The 19119-nt window shown below is 34.7% G+C and overlaps 1 protein-coding gene across 2 annotated transcripts; it reads right to left on the reverse strand.

Annotated features, from left to right (window-relative positions):
• Window positions 1-563: 563 nt before the first annotated feature.
• LOC141663814 (uncharacterized) lies at window positions 564-2679 on the reverse strand. 2 transcript variants are annotated; one of them, XM_074469639.1, is made up of 6 exons: window positions 2223-2679; window positions 2091-2127; window positions 1595-1831; window positions 1453-1500; window positions 928-1370; window positions 564-806 (listed from the first exon to the last, which is right to left on the reverse strand). In XM_074469639.1, exons 1-6 carry the CDS (start codon window positions 2519-2521, stop codon window positions 650-652), a joined length of 1221 nt encoding a protein of 406 aa, XP_074325740.1. In that variant the 5' UTR covers window positions 2522-2679; the 3' UTR covers window positions 564-649. The 2 variants fall into 2 exon arrangements, with proteins under 2 accessions (XP_074325740.1, XP_074325741.1); XM_074469640.1 differs by having other exon boundaries at window positions 564-811; window positions 2223-2668.
• Between the last annotated feature and the right edge of the window lie 16440 nt (window positions 2680-19119).

The following is a 19119-nucleotide window of genomic DNA, read 5'->3' on the forward strand; positions in this document are numbered from 1 at the left end:
TTTTTTTCTTAGTAAAATATTTAACTTATCCAACTGGCGGAATAATTAATTTCAACCATCTCTTCCCAGATTATTCGTTTAATTATGAAGCGGCAGTTGGGTGAAAGGTACTGTTAGTTTTGAAAAGAGACCTACGTGTGGTGGGTCAAGGCATAATCTTGTCTCCCTTCACGCGGGTGAATGATCATTAATCATATCTAATCCTGCTAAAATATTAAACCAAAACTTTATTAGGAAGACTATTTTGGTACCTCGTGATGATTTTTAATTTGAAAATAATGGAGGGTTAGTTACAATTTTGATTTTTGTTGGAAATTTTCAGTACAATACATTTATAGTCAAACCATAAAGAACCGCATAGCAACTTTTTTTGTCAATGGGACAACATTCACCTGATTTTGAATCATTAACATTTCAATTTTCATCACCGTATCCTTTTCGTTTTTTGGTTTGGTCCAACGACGATTTTACGAGAGATTTTTGCACTGGATACGACGAATGTTCAAATGGTACCCATACAATGCTCATATTCACACTGACAAGCCAAACTCAAATTCAGAACATATTCACGAAACAGAGAGTAGGAAATTCATTTACATGGAGTTGGTAAAGCTGGCCATTCTGTTCATTAGGCTTACTAAAGGAATCTTCACTGCATGTAAAGTTCACTCTGTATATAAACAATCTGCTGAAAATTTGCACAAAGGGGAACAAAAGAAAACAGTATATGTCGATTTATTAGTCGTCTGTAATTGTCTGCTTCAAACAATCCACATTGCAAAATGCTACTGATCTCATCATGTCGCCTAATCTGACATTAAACCAGTACTATGCATCAGAAAATTGTCAATGTCTATGCCTTCATAGTGTGTTATTGTTATGTTCATCTGTTTCAAAAGATTTAAAACTATAGGCAGTTTAACTTACCGATCAATGCTGTTCCTTCCTCTCTCTGATTGATCAGTGCTGATCCTTGGTTTCCCGTAGTAATGATCTGCGCTCTTTCTTGCTTTTTCACTCTTATCTGAACTAGTTCTTGGTTTTTCTCTGCTGTCTACACTATGCCTTAAAATCTCTCTATTCCCGACCATAGGCCTTGAAGAGTAATTGTCTATGCAGCTCACGCTTTCCCTAGACTTCTCTCTTAGCTGAATCTCTGGTTGCTTAATCAAACTCCTCTCTGAGCCACTATTTTCACCTGGCAACCTCTCAATTGCTATTTTAAATTTCTTGAGATGCCTAAAGAACTCTGGGAAAACATGTAAGTTGCAATGATTTCCTCCTGTAAGCCACAAAGGTTCATATTTTTCTTTACAGAGCTCCCAAAGGCGCCTACCATGAGAGATATCCACAACTTCATCTTCTGTTCCCTAATAACCTCAAAGTTTACTTAAACATTTGCAGGTCCAAAATACAGATGTATAAGAAAATAAAGGGGATAATTGCACTTACATGGATTATAAGAATAGGGCAATGAACATATTGAACTTTATCAATGTTCTGCAGGAGAAAATACACCGACAAACATTAAAACTATGTAGCAGATGTTTAAATATATACATTTCATATAGTAGGCTATGTCATATGAACAGACCTTATATATGTCAAGCCAAAGTGTTCGTTTCATCCGATATATTACTCTAAGGCCAGATAAGATTGCACTCTGAAGGATTACAGCCCTTAATGCAGGCACTCGTGTAGCTAATTCCATGGTTGGTCCACTCCCAATTGATTGGCCATACAATATGATATCCTCATCTCTTGCTCCATATTTCTCCTTGAGGCATCCATATGCAGCCTCTATGTCAGCATATGTGTTGTGCTCACTTGGCTAATTGACAAGGAAGAATTTTAATAGCCAGATCAGCAGCTGATCACAGCTTAATTAAGTTATTATATACTATCCTCAAGTAAACAAATGAAGCGAGAAAATGATTCTTAGAAGAAGGAAAATCACAGTGTTCAGATTTTAAACCTAGAGTTTAGTAAAATTGTTACTATATATGATACTCCGTAACCATGTCAAGCATATATAGACAAAGTTGAAATCTCCAAAAATTATAAAATTTTCTATAGAGTGGACGCCACACCTCTCCTGTGGATTGCCCATAGCCAGCATAGTCATACCTAAATCAAGAACCAAAAATTCAAACCAATCAGTCCATGAGATAAGATAAATCGAGTAGAAATGTGTATGTTGAATGCACGAGAAATGGACCAACCCCATGACATTGACGCAGAGTTGATCACATAATTCAGTCAAGAATTTGAACATCTGGCCTATATCAGCAGCATTGCCATGAGAGTAAAGCACTGTGAGTTTTGCTGATATATTCCTCACATATACCACAGTTATGCTGTGACCTTTCTTTGTTTGTAACTTGGACACTTCAGCCTTCTCACCCTCTGGCACACCAACAAGTTTAAGTTTTCCAGTCTGTTCATCGATATCTATCTTGTACGATGATTCTGGAGGGAAGAATGCAAGTTTGGCTGCAATGGATGATGTTGTAGCACCCATTGAGATGGCTTCAAGTTAATTTCTGTCAACTGATTTTGAAGTCTCTGTTACTTCCCTGATGCTACAAAAAAATAAGTGAGCACTATTAATGATCATACAGCTGTTAAACAAAATGAGCCTGGAAGGAATACCAATGTTTGTACACCATGTTGATAAATAAGAGCTTGCTTTTGGGTAGGGCGACGACATGACCAGATTGGCGGATCTAGGAGGGGGCTACGTGTCCCAAAGGCATATTTTTGGTTGTTTTATTTCCGTTGAAAATGGAAAAAATTTCATACAGAATTAAAACGTACAGTGGTGTCGTTTCTTCAATTATTTTGTTCAATTATTCAAAGCTTGTCTAAATTAATCCTGGAACCGTCCTTGACGTGACAAACTGTCTATTTCTGACAGCTACTGTTGCATGTATGAATATTCTGAACATTATTTATGTACAACAAAATCAGATTGTTGGAAATTTAATTTTTGAAGAAAGTTGTTGAAGAGGGTATGGTATGGGGAAAATATATGTGAATAAAAATGAGAAAGGCCCCTTGACAAAGCAAAAGAGATATGATGCTTCTCCAGGAGGAGGATAAATGATTGAAGTGTGGGTCTGAAATAATATAAAGGAGGCCACATTTCATAATCACTCGTTTACTACTACTTGCTACCTTTAACTACAATGAATTAATCTACTTATTTTAATTTTCACCCACCTAATTTACTATAATTGTCAAGTCACCTTGCAAATTTTTTAGCTCACAGGGCCATAGTATGATCAATTAGTAAAAATGTCCATGATCATTTTTTTATAAATATGGTTTATAATCTTACAAATGACTATGTGTTTTTTAAAAAAATTCGCTAAAATTTGAAAAAGCGTTGGTTGAATTCACTACCCGGAACAACTTACGGCAATTTTTTACCACTTTAACCATTCAAATGTGCTTATGACCATATTTGTTTACAAGATTCCACATTGTAACGTGCATGAAAGATTCAGCTACAACACAATTTTTTTGAGTGAATTAAAAAATATATCATAATTTTCAGTTTTTAAACAAATACAATAAAAATTTAATATTAAATTTATGAAATAGTTAAGCTGAATGGCCTCTTGTGCAAAACCAACTACTTAATTTAAGATAACACACATTATTACATGACCACACCACAAATTAGTACAGTAAAATTAATGCTCAAATCAAGAGTGCTTGAGAAACTCCTGAATAAACTACTATCATATACATTCCTAAGTCATTTATCATAACCAAACTCTAAGGCCATGTTTGTTTACCGGATAAGAGACGGGATAGGATTATAATCCTTTACTTAGAAATAATCCCACGTTTGTTTAATAAATTGGTGTCGGGGATTATAATCCTGGGATTAAAGGGGGCCAAAATTTGTATTGTTATGTCGGATTATATAATACCTCCAGGAAGTAGGTATTAGGCGGGATTGTTTCTGTTACAGATTCTATGTACAGTAGTATATAGATTATCCAATACATAATCCTACTAAAACAAACAGTGGATTACCTTTTTTGAAGGACTAATAGTGAAGGAGATAATAGTGATGGGATTATTATACTAGTATAATAATCTCTGGATTGTTGTCCTTGTAAACAAACACGGCCTAATAGTAACAACACTTTGTTAAATAAGATTTCTTAGTCAAATTTTAGTTACTAGCAGCGATTACTTAGGTGTCGTTTGGATAGTACGTTAATGAGAATGCGAATGAGATTTTAATACAAAAATGTATTGGAACGTCATTCCTGTTAACCAGGTTATAATCCCATATGTCCCTGAGTTATGATATTCTTTTTTATGTTTGGTTCTAACCTCCTTTAATATTCAGAAGCATGGCCATCACTGCTAAAACAAGGTGACTTGATTGAAGAGACGCAATTGATAGACGCAGGAAGAACAAGTATACCTTCCAGAAAATGGAGGAATATATGGGTTATGCAACCAAACCTGGTTTTTGATGAGGTGTTTTTCTTGCAACTGGTTTCTAGAATGGTTCAAAAAGGGTTTTTATAAAACAAAAACAAGCTCAACTCTCTGAAGTTTCAAAGATCATCAGTAGTATTCTTTTAGTTCATGCTAGCCCCGTATTGAAATTTCATCTTTCCATTCTTCGGGAGCTGCCTCTTCATGAATGTCTAGATATAAACTTTCGGATCAGAAACATATCAAATAATGGTGCTGGGAAGTTGGAGCTTTTTAATAAACAACCAATTGTCGACAAAATATATTGAAGCCCAAGTCCTAATGTTCAATGCCCAAATATCAAGTCTATTTATAAGCACATGATTCAAGAAAGATTCTAGATTAATTAGTTGTCTGTTTATTTGTTTTGTCCTAGGAGGGAAATTAATGCTTTTGTCTTAGTTTTGCAGTAGAAGGACATCGGTCCATGGTCTTTGTAACAACCTATATTATAAGAGAGGATTTATCCTTGTAAAATGATCCATTTAAGGAATGAATGAAAGAGCTCCATGTTAAACCATATAGTGTTAGAGTTACGATTGATTTCATGGTATTAAAGCTATGAATTACATCATATAGTTGGTGTGCTCATTCTTTATCACTTTATCTACATCTTTCATTGTCGAAATGGAAAAAAATGATAATGTTGTTTATGCTAGAACATCTATTGATGTCTCGAGCCCTTTGTATCTTCACCCTTCTGGTGGTAACAACTTCATGACTATTGACAAGCTTCAAGGCTCGTCTAATTATAAATCTTGGACTGTCTTCAAAACGTAAGCCTGGGATGCCTGGGATACAACTGATGAAGTGAAAAAGGATGCCTGGTATGCATGGAACAAAATGATCATCTCTTGGATTCTAGGGTCGGTTTCAAATTTCATCAAAAAATATATTATGTTTGTGAGCAGTGCTCATCATGAAGCATCTTGAGCAACGTTTTGCTCTCACCAATGGATCTCAGAAATACAAAAAAGGAGTTGTATGAAACCAAAGAACAAAGAAAGCCAGTTACTGAATACTACATTCATATGAGGTCACTTTGGGGGGAGCTGGAGTCATTGATCATCCTTCTTACTATTACTACAACAACTGCAGAAATTACAACTCTGATTATTCTTGCTCAACAAAGAGAAGAGAAAAAGTTCCAATTCTTGAATGGATTGGATGACACATATGCTGCTCAGAGAAGCCAAATATTTATGATGGCTGCTCTTCCCTTGGTCGAGATAACATGTGGTTATATTAAACAAGAAGAAGCACAACGGGAGATCCTCATTCATTCCAAGGAAGAAAATGAAGGTCTTGTGATGTACAATCAAAGAACTATGGGTATCTCTACCAATCTTCAAGGTACAACACAATAAGGTGCTTGTGGTAAGCCTGATCACAACGTTGATAAATGCTGGACGGTTGTGGGTTATCCCAGCTGGCATGCTAAAGCTAAGCCTCAAACACCACCACCTCACAACAACAAGGGTCGATGCAATGACATGGGTACTCAGCAAAGATGGAACAAGGGAAGATCTAATTCTGGAGCCCGAATTACTACTAATGTGCAAGGTCCAACACAAGATACGAGATCTATTGTAACGACAGGGAAATTTACGTTGTATTATATCATATTTATAATAAAATATGTGTATTAATATGTCAGTTATGTGTGATTATCTGTTAAACCCTAATTGTTATATGCTACGTGTATTCTGTATCATTTCTATATTTTTAAGGTATTTTTCAGATGTTTTATATCGTATTCAAAGGTTTCATTTGAAACGCTTTGCAACCCAAATAATGATTTTAAAGCCAGTATTTCAAATAAAATAATGGGCCTTATTTTTCATCAAACGGCTTTTACAATCGCAATATTCTGAACATCTAGATATTTTATAAATTTTCTCGTTTTACGAAAAATGACTTTTCCGGGTCCCATTGGGTGTTAAAAACCCCACAAAAAGCACATTTTTATTTTTATAAAATTATAGGACTTTTATTTATACCATTTCTTTGTATTTTTGAATTATTCACAATTTTTGGGAATTTTTGGCATATATATTGTATATATAAAATATTTAAATATTAAATTTTAATACCCAAAAATTATAAAAATTAGGGTCAAATATTTTTATTAAATGTATAATTAGCCCCTTAATTTTATTTAGGAGTATTATTTTTCATACTATAAATACCCTGATTATTATTAATTAATTCATAATTCTACAAATTAATTTCCAAATTCAGAAATTAGGGTTCTTGAGTTCTTGATTTCAAGCAAAGATTTGACAGTGATTCTGATCTCCAAATCAAACATGTGAGTACTCAATCGAAAGCTCTTGATCCCTACTTTCCAATTCTATCATCAATTTTGTGTTTTATTACATTGATTTTCAATTCGTATTTTTAGGGTTTATGTCTGATTTAGGCGTTTTTGATTCTGGGGTTCTGGATTGATTTTGATGCTTGATATAGTTTCCTTTACTTGTTTACAATTGATTGGTGATAGTTAATTGATCAGAGTTATGTTCTAGATAGTTGTTCTTAGTTTAGGGTTTATGTAAACTATAATTAGTTCATTTTTGTATTTGCAAGAATCTGTGATTGTTTTGAATATAGGGGTTTGATTGTAGAACTCATAAGCTTTGTTTTGATATATTATTTGCAATTTTTCATGTACGAAATGGTCAGTTTGGGTTTTGGCCGGATTTCTTCTTGTTTTAGCCGGAGAAATCGTTGTAGGGATTGATAGGTTATGATATTGATGTTGTTATGTTCCTGGTAAAATTCTGGACGAAAACCCACCAAGAAACGAATTGAACGATGCCTATTTGCCCTGGGAATCGAGCACGTAGGACTCGGGTGAAGCTCGCCGGCGTTTACTCTGTTTTTGGCCGGATAAAACGATCCATGCGACGGGGATAGAAGATGACGGTGGGATTGAGTTCCTAGAAGCACGGGGAATGAAAACCCTCAACTGATTTCGTCGTTTCATCGCTGTTTAGGCCGAATTCATTCGCCGGAAAACCCACCGGCGTCATTGCCGGTGGGGCAGTTCTTGAGGACCCGATTAAACCGGACCCGACCCGTTTGTTTTATTTCAGACCCGATTTTGATCCACCAAACCTCAATTCCATTTTCCAGAAACTGTTTCTGAGTTTTTAATTATTTACTTTTATTTTATAAATCAGAAAATCAGTTTTAAATTCTGAAAAATATTATTAATAATTCCTGAATTATTTTAATAATTCGAATTTAATTACTTAATTAATTATTTAACTATTATCTAATTAATTAATAATTAGGTAATTAATTAATAAATAAGGATTAATAATCCGATAATTAGTTTATATTACGAGTAACTCGTATCTATACGGGTAGCGATTCGATAATTAATATTATTATTCGGTCGATAGTTAATTATTCGTATAATATCGTAATAATTATTCGTATCGTATAATTAAATACGGATAATTAATTGATTAACGAATCGTATAAGTTATAATAATAACAATGATGTTTCGATAATTATGCGAGAAATGTGAATAACTCGTAGAAATACGAGTAATGGATCGTTGCGTTAAAATATGATTCGAATAATAACTCATTTATTCAATAATTAACGTACCAGTTAATGATATTGATTATTTATTTATAAATAATCGATCTAATCGAATAAATAACGATAAGTTGTAAATATTTTTAATAAATTATGATTAATCCTAATAATTAGGGATTAATTATTTTATATTATTAAATAATTATTTATTAATTATTTATTAGTTCTTTATTAGTTATTTATTTATTAAATTTTAAAAAGTGATAAATTATTTCGATAATTAATCACATAATTTTCAATAAATCATAACTTCTTCGTTTTAACTCCAAAAATTATAAAAAAAATTATTTTTGACTTTGATTTTTCTTAAATAATTATTCAAAAATTATTTTGGGATTTAAAAATTAGCAATAATTATTTATATTGAATTATCAGTGTTTAATTGATAATAATTCAACCGTTAGTCCGAATTGAGCGAAACGAAAGCCTGTTGACTCAGAAAAATGAATTCTTTTCACTAAAAATAATATGAAGACCTAATTTCTTCTCGAAATTAGTTGATTTTATTGATTGCTTGATTATCAGTCGAAATGCGTGCCGAGACGAGTTCGAAAAATTACGGAAAAATGGGAAATGAAGCAGAAGGTGATCAACGGAGCAATCAGCGAGTCGATTTTGATTCTAAAAATTATTTTGACTATAAAAATGATTATGTGCTTATGTGCTTATGTGTATTATGTGGTTTATCGAGTCTTACTTGCTTATTTGTAATATAAGAGTCAGTTATAGGCACACGGGTAGATAATAGGAACGAAATGAAGTCAATTCAAGATGCAAATTAAAGTACAAGATGACTTAATCAGACTATTTTGCTAACAGAAGCTAAGCCAGCAAGGCAGGTCAAGTAGGGGATAGACGGAAGTGATTTAATTGCAGTGAGTCGCGTAAAAGGCAAGTTTCTTCCCTATTCTAATTTCAGAATAGTAATATTCATTTGAAATTCTTATTACATTTGCATTACTTTAACTCCTTTATTCATATCTCAGTTCGATTCTTGAATTATTCTTTTCATTTGAATTTATTATTCATATTCCAATTATTACTCACAATTATTAATATATTCTGGTGATTAGAATATATCAAAGTATACCGATTATTCCGGTTGCTATTCTAAGGACTGGATAACATTACTTTTGGGGATTAAGGTTACTTAATCCTAAGGACCGGAACATAACCGGATCCTTGAGATGGGCCGTAGTGCCTGGGTGCCCGACGGGATCTATATAGTGAGATATAGATCTGCACTGTATCCTGGCTGATCAGCAGGGTATAGCTGCGAACTTGAATCCAGTGTAGTTCATTTATATTTGCCAGCAATGGCCTTCTTTTGATTCTTATGAGGTTATATCTTTGCAGATATACCTGGGATACAGATTCAGTTATATTGCTTTAACATTGTGTATATTTGGTAGACTTGTTGAGCAATTTTGGCTCACCCCTTTTTGTTGTTATTCACCTTATTGTTTTAGTTAAGAAGGAATATGAAACCCGTCAGAACACGAGTGGTAAAGAAGCGGGTCAAGCTTCGGGATCCTCTTATACCCAAGGTGTTGATCCCTATCCAGGAAGAAAGCTTTGAGTTGCCCGAGCAGGTGGAGTGTTAATAGATAGTATGTGTGTTTGAATAAAAGCTGAACTTAGTTTAAAATGAGTTAGACAATGGTTTGTAATAGAGAAAGTTTGTGAGATTTTGAATGTTGGTTTGTAATAAAAGTAGTTAGTGGTTCTTGTTTTCATACTTCAACCTAGAAAGATCCTGGTAGTTCTTAAGGGGTTTAGTTTCATTTCTTTATTATTTATCAATAAGCTTGTACAGGTTTGGAGATTAGCTTGTAACCCCCAGACTTATACCCCGGGTCTGGAGGGCGTTACAGTTTGGTATCAGAGCTGTAGGTTTGGTCCCTGAAAATAAGAACATTAGGATTAAGATAGGATAGAGAGATCACATATGATAGGGATAGTCAGATTAGGAAAAATAGTGTTAGGATTTAGGTCAGATTAGAATAGGAAAGTATAAATCTTAGAATTATTTAGTGACCTTTTCTTTTCTTTGGTATATTATCAGATGGCATCTTCTGGTTATTCTGCATCTTCCGAGAGGACAGTCACTGGGCCAGCAGCACCAGTTATACCTCCAGTATCTGAGTATATGTTTCCTCCTCTACCACCTCTACCACCATTGCCACAGGAGCCGGTACCACCAGTTCAGGGGATAGTTCATGACCCCATAGAGATGTTTGATCCTTTTGAGTTCTTCGAGCCGATAGTTCCTTTACCTATTGAGTATCACTTTATACCAGGTATTGAGCAGGGATTACCACCACTACCATTGTTACCTCCTATACCAGTGCATGCCCCAGAGCCGGACATAGTTCAGATGATTCCAGTCGAGGGGATGGGAGAGCATGATGTGGATCTACAGTTAGGTTTACCACAGCCGGGTACAGGTATTCCGAGGGTTCCTTCCCAGGAGTCAGTAGGTCAGATTGCTCAGCCGCATATGGTACCATACCATGAGTATAGAGTTATGAGGGATGATATGGAGTATTGGCGGGCACAATGTCGAGAGATTATGCATCTGTTTGATCAGAGGGACAGAGGACCGTTAGCAGCCCTATAGCCAGATTACTACATGAGGCAGCGACTACAGTCAGTATTGATGAGCGCTACTTGGGAGCTTGATGAGTTGACCCATGATGGACCTCCTTCTTTTGCAGAGTTCTATCGTATATTCCGCTTGGCACAGACTTTAGTCCAGGCACTTAGAGAGGAGCTTAGGCGTATTCCGCCTGGGTTCTGAGATGGTTTGAGACGATGACTCCAGAGTTCATGTGTATATAGAGGCAGCATAGTATAACCTAGTGAGTAGTGTGTATGTGTGTATCAGTAGTTTAACTTGTAGTAGTAGTTTAACTTGTAGCGATAGTGTGACTTGTAGCCATAGTGATGACCAGTAGCCCGAGACTTTTTGTATCAAGCATTTACACCTGAAGCTGGTGTCACATATATATATATATAAACTGAACTTTTCAAATATCTTTTATTTAAATTTCAGTCTTTCCAGTTTTACAGCATTTACTTTCACTTTATTGTTTTACAGTCTTTTATACTATAATTCTTGTTAAAAAAAAATAGAAAAGAAAAAGAATAAACATTTTATTAAATGTTTACATTTCTAGTTTTTACATTTAGTAACTGTTTTCTTTAAATAAACCATGTTATTAATACAGGATAAATTATTTCCATTCCATACTGTCAATTGTTTATTAAACTGTTAAATAAATATCACCTGTTTTATTATCAGAAGAAAAAGATGGCACCAAAAAGAAAGACTAGGGCTGAGACCTCTAACAACAATTCTGAAGGCCAGACTAATGAAACCATGAACCAAATGTTCCATCTGATGCAACAACAGATGATAATGATGCAGCAGCAGATGCAGCATCAGCAACAGCAGATACAACAACAAATGTTACCACAACCACCTCGTCCTGAGCCTCAACCTGTTGTTACTTTTAAGCAGTTTCAGTCAGTTAAACCTCCAGAATTTGATGGGTCTACTAATCCTATTAAAGCTACCACCTGGTTAAAGGAAATAGAGAAAGCTTTTGTACTAGTGAAGGTAGGTGAGGACCATAAGACTGATTTTGCTAGTTACTTGTTGAAGGGAGAGGCAAATTATTGGTGGGAATCTAAAAAGGCTTTAGAAGGTAAAGATGTTATTGCTTGGGATAGGTTCAAAGAATTATTTTTAGAGAAGCATTTTCCTCGCTACGTAAGAAATCAGATGCAGATAAAGTTTTTAGAGCTGAAGCAGGGAAGTATGTCTGTGACAGAGTATGAAGCCAAATTTAATGAGTTGGCTAGGTTTGTTCCGGAACAGGTGGACACTGAAGGGAAACGAGTGCAGAGGTTTCAAGAAGGATTACGACCATGGATACGCGGACAAGTTGCAGTTTTTGAATTAGCAACATATACCACTGTAGTCCAGAAAGCTTTGATAATCGAAGGGGAAAGTGAAAGATCTCAACGAGACAGAGGACAGGGAAGTTTCCAAGACCGTTTCAACAGAAAGCCGGGATTTCAAACCCGGGCAAATCTGAATTTCAAAAGGATAGGACAGGGTACACAAAAAGCAGGTAATCGTTTCCAAGTCTCCAACCAGCAGGGAATTGTTAAGGTTTCAGTGCCGTATTGCAAAACTTGTGGACGCAAGCATACCGGCGTATGTATTAAAGCAGAGGTGACATGTTTCAAATGCAAGCAGAAAGGGCACTACTCTAACGAATGTCCGACAGGAAAAACAATAGAAATCACTTGCTATCAATGCGGAATCCAAGTGTGATTGCAGGTACGCTTTTGGTGAACTCCGTAGATTCAAAAGTATTAATTGATTCTGGAGCTACACGTTCATTTATTTTTGAAGAATTTCTTGATAAGTTACATTACGAAATGGAAAGGTTGGGCGAGACGTTAATTATAAAATTAGCGAATGACGACCAAGTTCCAGTAGATCGAGTATGTCCTGCGTGTGATGTAGAAATAGCTGGACATCATTTCTCTGTAAACTTAATTCCTTTTAAGCTAGGAGAATTTGATGTGATTTTGGGAATGGATTGGTTAGCGTATCATAAGGCTCAAATAGATTGTGCGAATAAGAAAGTGAAATTGCGAACTGCGGAAAATGCAATGGTAATATTCAAAGGCGAAAAACAGTGGAAGAAATTTCTCACCGTGATGCAGACCAAACGATTGCTTCTACAAGGATGTGAGGCGTACACAGCTTACGTGTTAGATACTGAAAAAGGAAGTCCTAGAATAGAAGACATTCCAGTTGTATGTGAGTATCCGGACGTCTTTCCAGACGAGCTTCCAGGGTTACCGCCAGATCGAGAAATCGAGTTCACGATTGATCTAGCACCAGGTACAGAACCAGTTTCGAAAGCTCCGTATCGAATGGCTCCAGTCGAGATGAAGGAATTATCAACGCAACTGCAAGATCTTCTAGACTGAGGCATTATACGACCTAGTGTATCCCCATGGGGTGCACCAGTGTTATTTGTGAAGAAGAAGGATGGCAGTATGTGATTATGCATCGACTATCAAGAGTTGAATAAACTCACTATTAAGAACAGGTATCCTTTACCGAGAATCGACGATTTGTTCGACCAACTAAAAGGAGCTGCATGGTTTTCAAAGATAGATTTGCGATCAGGCTATCATCAATTGAAGATTAAAGCTGAAGATATTCCTAAGACTGCATTTCGTACGAGATATAGACATTACGAGTTTCTTGTAATGGCATTCGGTTTGACAAACGCGCCAGCTGCATTCATGGATTTGATGAACAGGATATTCAAGAAATATTTGGACAAGTTTGTAATTGTATTCATTGATGACATTTTGATTTACTCCGAGACAGAAGAAGAGCATGCAGAACACTTGAGGATAGTTTTGGAAATCCCGAGGAAATAACAATTATACGCAAAATTCTCAAAATGTGAATTCTGGTTAAGGGAAGTACAATTTCTAGGGCATATCATCAGTAGAGAAGGCATCCAAGTCGATCCAGCAAATATTGAAGCTGTGTTGAACTGGGAACGACCAAAGACACCAACAGAAGTTCGAAGTTTCTTGGGATTGGCAGGATATTATCGAAGGTTTGTCAAAGATTTTGCGAAAATAGCAACACCGTTGACCAAGTTAACTCAAAAAAGTGAAAAGTTTGAATGGAATGATAAGTGTGAAGAAAGTTTTCAAGAGTTAAAGAACCGGTTGGTGACCGCACCAGTACTGGTATTGCCAGATGAGCAAGGGAATTTCGTTATTTTCAGCGACGCTTCGTATCGCGGGCTAGGATGTGTATTGATGCAACACGATAACGTCATCGCATATGCTTCGAGACAACTTAAACCTCATGAACAGAAATATCCTATGCATGATCTAGAATTGGCAGCGATTGTATTTGCATTGAAGCTTTGGAGACATTATCTCTACGGTGAAAGATGCGAAATCTACACGGATCATAAAAGTCTGAAGTATATCTTTACACAAAAGGAACTGAACATGCGACAACGTCGATGGCTAGAATTGATAAAGGATTACGATGTTACAATCAGTTATCATCCAGGAAAAGCAAATGTTGTAGCGGATGCGTTGAGCAGGAAAAAAAGATTGAATTGGTTAACTTCATGCGAAGAATTGGCCAAGGAATTCGACAAATTGGAAATCGAGATTCGTGTTCCCAATGAATCTGCAGAAGCTATCTACACTATGACTTTCCAACCGGAATTGTTAGAGAAGATTCGCCGCTGTCAAGATGAAGTGATGAGTCAAGATGATGACCTGACGGGAGAAGAGATCACAACTCAGAAAGATAGTGAAGGAATTTTACGCTTTGCGTCGAGAATCTGGATCCCTAATGTGGTAAAATTAAAAGAAGAAATAATGCGAGATGCGCACAATTCGAAGTATTCCATTCATCCAGGAAGTACAAAAATGTATCGCGATCTGAAAGAAAACTTCTGGTGGCCGAACATGAAAAAGGAAATAGCAGAATGGGTGAGTAAATGCTACACATGCCAGCGAGTTAAAGCGGAACATCAACGTCCGAGCGGGTTATTGCAACTGTTAGACATTCCAGAATGGAAATGGGAACATCTAGCGATAGATTTTGTGGTAGGACTACCAAGGACAAAGGCAAATCATGATGCGATATGGGTAATCATTGACAGACTTACAAAGTCGACACATTTTCTACCAATTAACGAAAGATTTTCGCTCGACAAATTAGTACACATGTATCTTAAAGAAATTGTGATGTGACATGGAGTTCCAATATCTATCGTGTCTGATCGAGATCCTCGTTTCAATTCAAGATTTTGGAGACAATTTCAAGAATGCCTTGGAACGAAATTAAACATGAGTACCGCTTATCATCCGCAAACCGACGGGCAAAGTGAAAAAACTATCCAAATGACTAAAGACATGTTACGAGTTTGTGCGATCGATTTTGAAGGCAGCTGGGATGAACATTTACCTCTGGTAGAATTTTCTTATAATAACAGCTATCACGCCAGCATTGGAATGCCACCGTATGAAGCACTATATGGGAGAAAATGCAGATCACCAGTACACTGGGATGAAGTTGGAGAACGCAAAATTTTGGGTCCAGAATTAATTCAGCAAACAAAGGAAAAGATTGAACTTATTCGGAAACGACTCGATGCAGCGCAAAATAGGCAACGCAAATACGCAGACCAAGCACGGAAGGATATGGACTATCATGAAGGAGAACACGTATTACTTAAAATATCGCCATGGAAAGGATTGACTAGATTTAGCAATAAGGGTAAATTGAAGCCACGATATGTCGGACCATTTGAAATTTTGAAGAGAGTAGGAAAGCTTGCATACGAATTAGCTTTACCGCCTTATATGCAACATATTCACAATGTGTTTCATGTGTCAATGCTTAAACGATATAATCCTGATTCTAGGCATGTAATAGAGTATGAACCGATAGATATCCAACCTGATTTGTCTTTTGTAGAGCAGCCGGTAAGAATTTTAGATCGGCGAGAGAAAGTGTTGAGAAATAAGTCTGTATATTTAGTGCGAGTGTTGTGGAGAAATCCTATGTTAAAAAAAACAACCTGGGAACTTGAAAGTAAAATGTTAGAGAAATACCCTCATTTGTTTTCATAGAAGATTCTGAGGACAGAATCCTATTAAGGGGGGAGAATGTAACGACCGGGAAATTTACGTTGTATTATATCATATTTATAATAAAATATGTGTATTAATATGTCAGTTATGTGTGATTATCTGTTAAACCCTAATTGTTATATGCTACGTGTATTCTGTATCATTTCTATATTTTTAAGGTATTTTTCAGATGTTTTATATCGTATTCAAAGGTTTCATTTGAAACGCTTTGCAACCCAAATAATGATTTTAAAGCCAGTATTTCAAATAAAATAATGGGCCTTATTTTTCATCAAACGGCTTTTACAATCGCAATATTCTGAACATCTAGATATTTTATAAATTTTCTCATTTTACGAAAAATGACTTTTCCGGGTCCCATTGGGTGTTAAAAACCCCACAAAAAGCACATTTTTTATTTTTATAAAATTATAGGACTTTTATTTATACCATTTCTTTATATTTTTGAATTATTCACAATTTTTGGGAATTTTTGGCATATATATTGTATATATAAAATATTTAAAAATTAAATTTTAATACCCAAAAATTATAAAAATTAGGGCCAAATATTTTTATTAAATGTATAATTAGCCCCTTAATTTTATTTAGGAGTATTATTTTTCATACTATAAATACCCTGATTATTATTAATTAATTCATAATTCTGCAAATTAATTCCCAAATTCAGAAATTAGGGTTCTTGAGTTCTTGATTTCAAGCAAAGATTTGACAGTGATTCTGATCTCCAAATCAAACATGTGAGTACTCAATCGAAAACTCTTGATCCCTACTTTCTAATTCTATCATCAATTTTGTGTTTTATTACATTGATTTTCAATTCGTATTTTTAGGGTTTATGTCTGATTTAGGCGTTTTTGATTCTGGGGTTCTGGATTGATTTTGATGCTTGATATAGTTTCCTTTACTTGTTTACAATTGATTGGTGATAGTTAATTGATCGGAGTTATGTTCTAGATAGTTGTTCTTAGTTTAGGGTTTATGTAAACTTTAATTAGTTCATTTTTGTATTTACAAGAATCTGTGATTGTTTTGAATATAGGGGTTTGATTGTAGAACTCATAAGCTTTGTTTTGATATATTATTTGCAATTTTTCATGTACGAAATGGTCAGTTTGGGTTTTGGCCGGATTTCTTCTTGTTTTAGCCGGAGAAATCGTTGTAGGGATTGATAGGTTATGATATTGATGTTGTTATGTTCCTGGTAAAATTCTGGACGAAAACCCACCAAGAAACGAATTGAACGATGCCTATTTGCCCTGGGAATCGAGCACGTCGGACTCGGGTGAAGCTCGCCGGCGTTTACTCTGTTTTTGGCCGGATAAAACGATCCATGCGACGGGGATAGAAGATGACGGTGGGATTGAGTTCCTAGAAGTACGGGGAATGAAAACCCTCAACTGATTTCGTCGTTTCATCGCTGTTTAGGCCGGATTCATTCGCCGGAAAACCCACCGGCGTCATTGCCGGTGGGGCAGTTCTTGAGGACCCGATTAAACCGGACCCGACCCGTTTGTTTTATTTCAGACCCGATTTTGATCCACCAAACCTCAATTCCATTTTCCAGAAACTGTTTCTGAGTTTTTAATTATTTACTTTTATTTTATAAATTAGAAAATCAGTTTTAAATTCTGAAAAATATTATTAATAATTCCTGAATTATTTTAATAATTCGAATTTAATTACTTAATTAATTATTTAACTATTATCTAATTAATTAATAATTAGGTAATTAATTAATAAATAAGGATTAATAAAATGATTAATAATCCGATAATTAGTTTATATTACGAGTAACTCGTATCTATACGGGTAGCGATTCGATAATTAATATTATTATTCGGTCGATAGTTAATTATTCGTATAATATCGTAATAATTATTCGTATCGTATAATTAAATACGGATAATTAATTGATTAACGAATCGTATAAGTTATAATAATAACAATGATGTTTCGATAATTATGCGAGAAATGTGAATAACTCGTAGAAATACGAGTAATGGATCGTTGCGTTAAAATATGATTCGAATAATAACTCATTTATTCAATAATTAACGTACCAGTTAATGATATTGATTATTTATTTATAAATAATCGATCTAATCGAATAAATAACGATAAGTTGTAAATATTTTTAATAAATTGTGATTAATCCTAATAATTAGGGATTAATTATTTTATATTATTAAATAATTATTTATTAATTATTTATTAGTTCTTTATTAGTTATTTATTTATTAAATTTTAAAAAGTGATAAATTATTTCGATAATTAATCACATAATTTTCAATAAATCATAACTTCTTCGTTTTAACTCCAAAAATTATAAAAAAAATTATTTTTGACTTTGATTTTTCTTAAATAATTATTCAAAAATTATTTTGGGATTTAAAAATTAGCAATAATTATTTATATTGAATTATCAGTGTTTAATTGATAATAATTCAACCGTTAGTCCGAATTGAGCGAAACGAAAGCCTGTTGACTCAGAAAAATGAATCTTTTCACTAAAAATAATATGAAGACCTAATTTCTTCTCGAAATTAGTTGATTTTATTGATTGCTTGATTATCAGTCGAAATGCGTGCCGAGACGAGTTCGAAAAATTACGGAAAAATGGAAAATGAAGCAGAAGGTGATCAACGGAGCAATCAGCGAGTCGATTTTGATTCTAAAAATTATTTTGACTATAAAAATGATTATGTGCTTATGTGCTTATGTGTATTATGTGGTTTATCGAGTCTTACTTGCTTATATGTAATATAAGAGTCAGTTATAGGCGCACGGGTAGATAATAGGAACGAAATGAAGTCAATTCAAGATGCAAATTAAAGTACAAGATGACTTAATCAGACTATTTTGCTAACAGAAGCTAAGCCAGCAAGGCAGGTCAAGTAGGGGATAGACGGAAGTGATTTAATTGCAGTGAGTCGCGTAAAAGGCAAGTTTCTTCCCTATTCTAATTTCAGAATAGTAATATTCATTTGAAATTCTTATTACATTTGCATTACTTTAACTCCTTTATTCATATCTCAGTTCGATTCTTGAATTATTCTTTTCATTTGAATTTATTATTCATATTCCAATTATTACTCACAATTATTAATATATTCTGGTGATTAGAATATATCAAAGTATACCGATTGTTCCGGTTGCTATTCTAAGGACTGGATAACATTACTTTTGGGGATTAAGGTTACTTAATCCTAAGGACCGGAACATAACCGGATCCTTGAGATGGGCCGTAGTGCCTGGGTGCCCGACGGGATCTA

The sequence above is a fragment of the Apium graveolens genome, chromosome 6 (assembly GCF_009905375.1).
Source record: "Apium graveolens cultivar Ventura chromosome 6, ASM990537v1, whole genome shotgun sequence".
NCBI classification, from domain to species: domain Eukaryota; kingdom Viridiplantae; phylum Streptophyta; class Magnoliopsida; order Apiales; family Apiaceae; genus Apium; species Apium graveolens.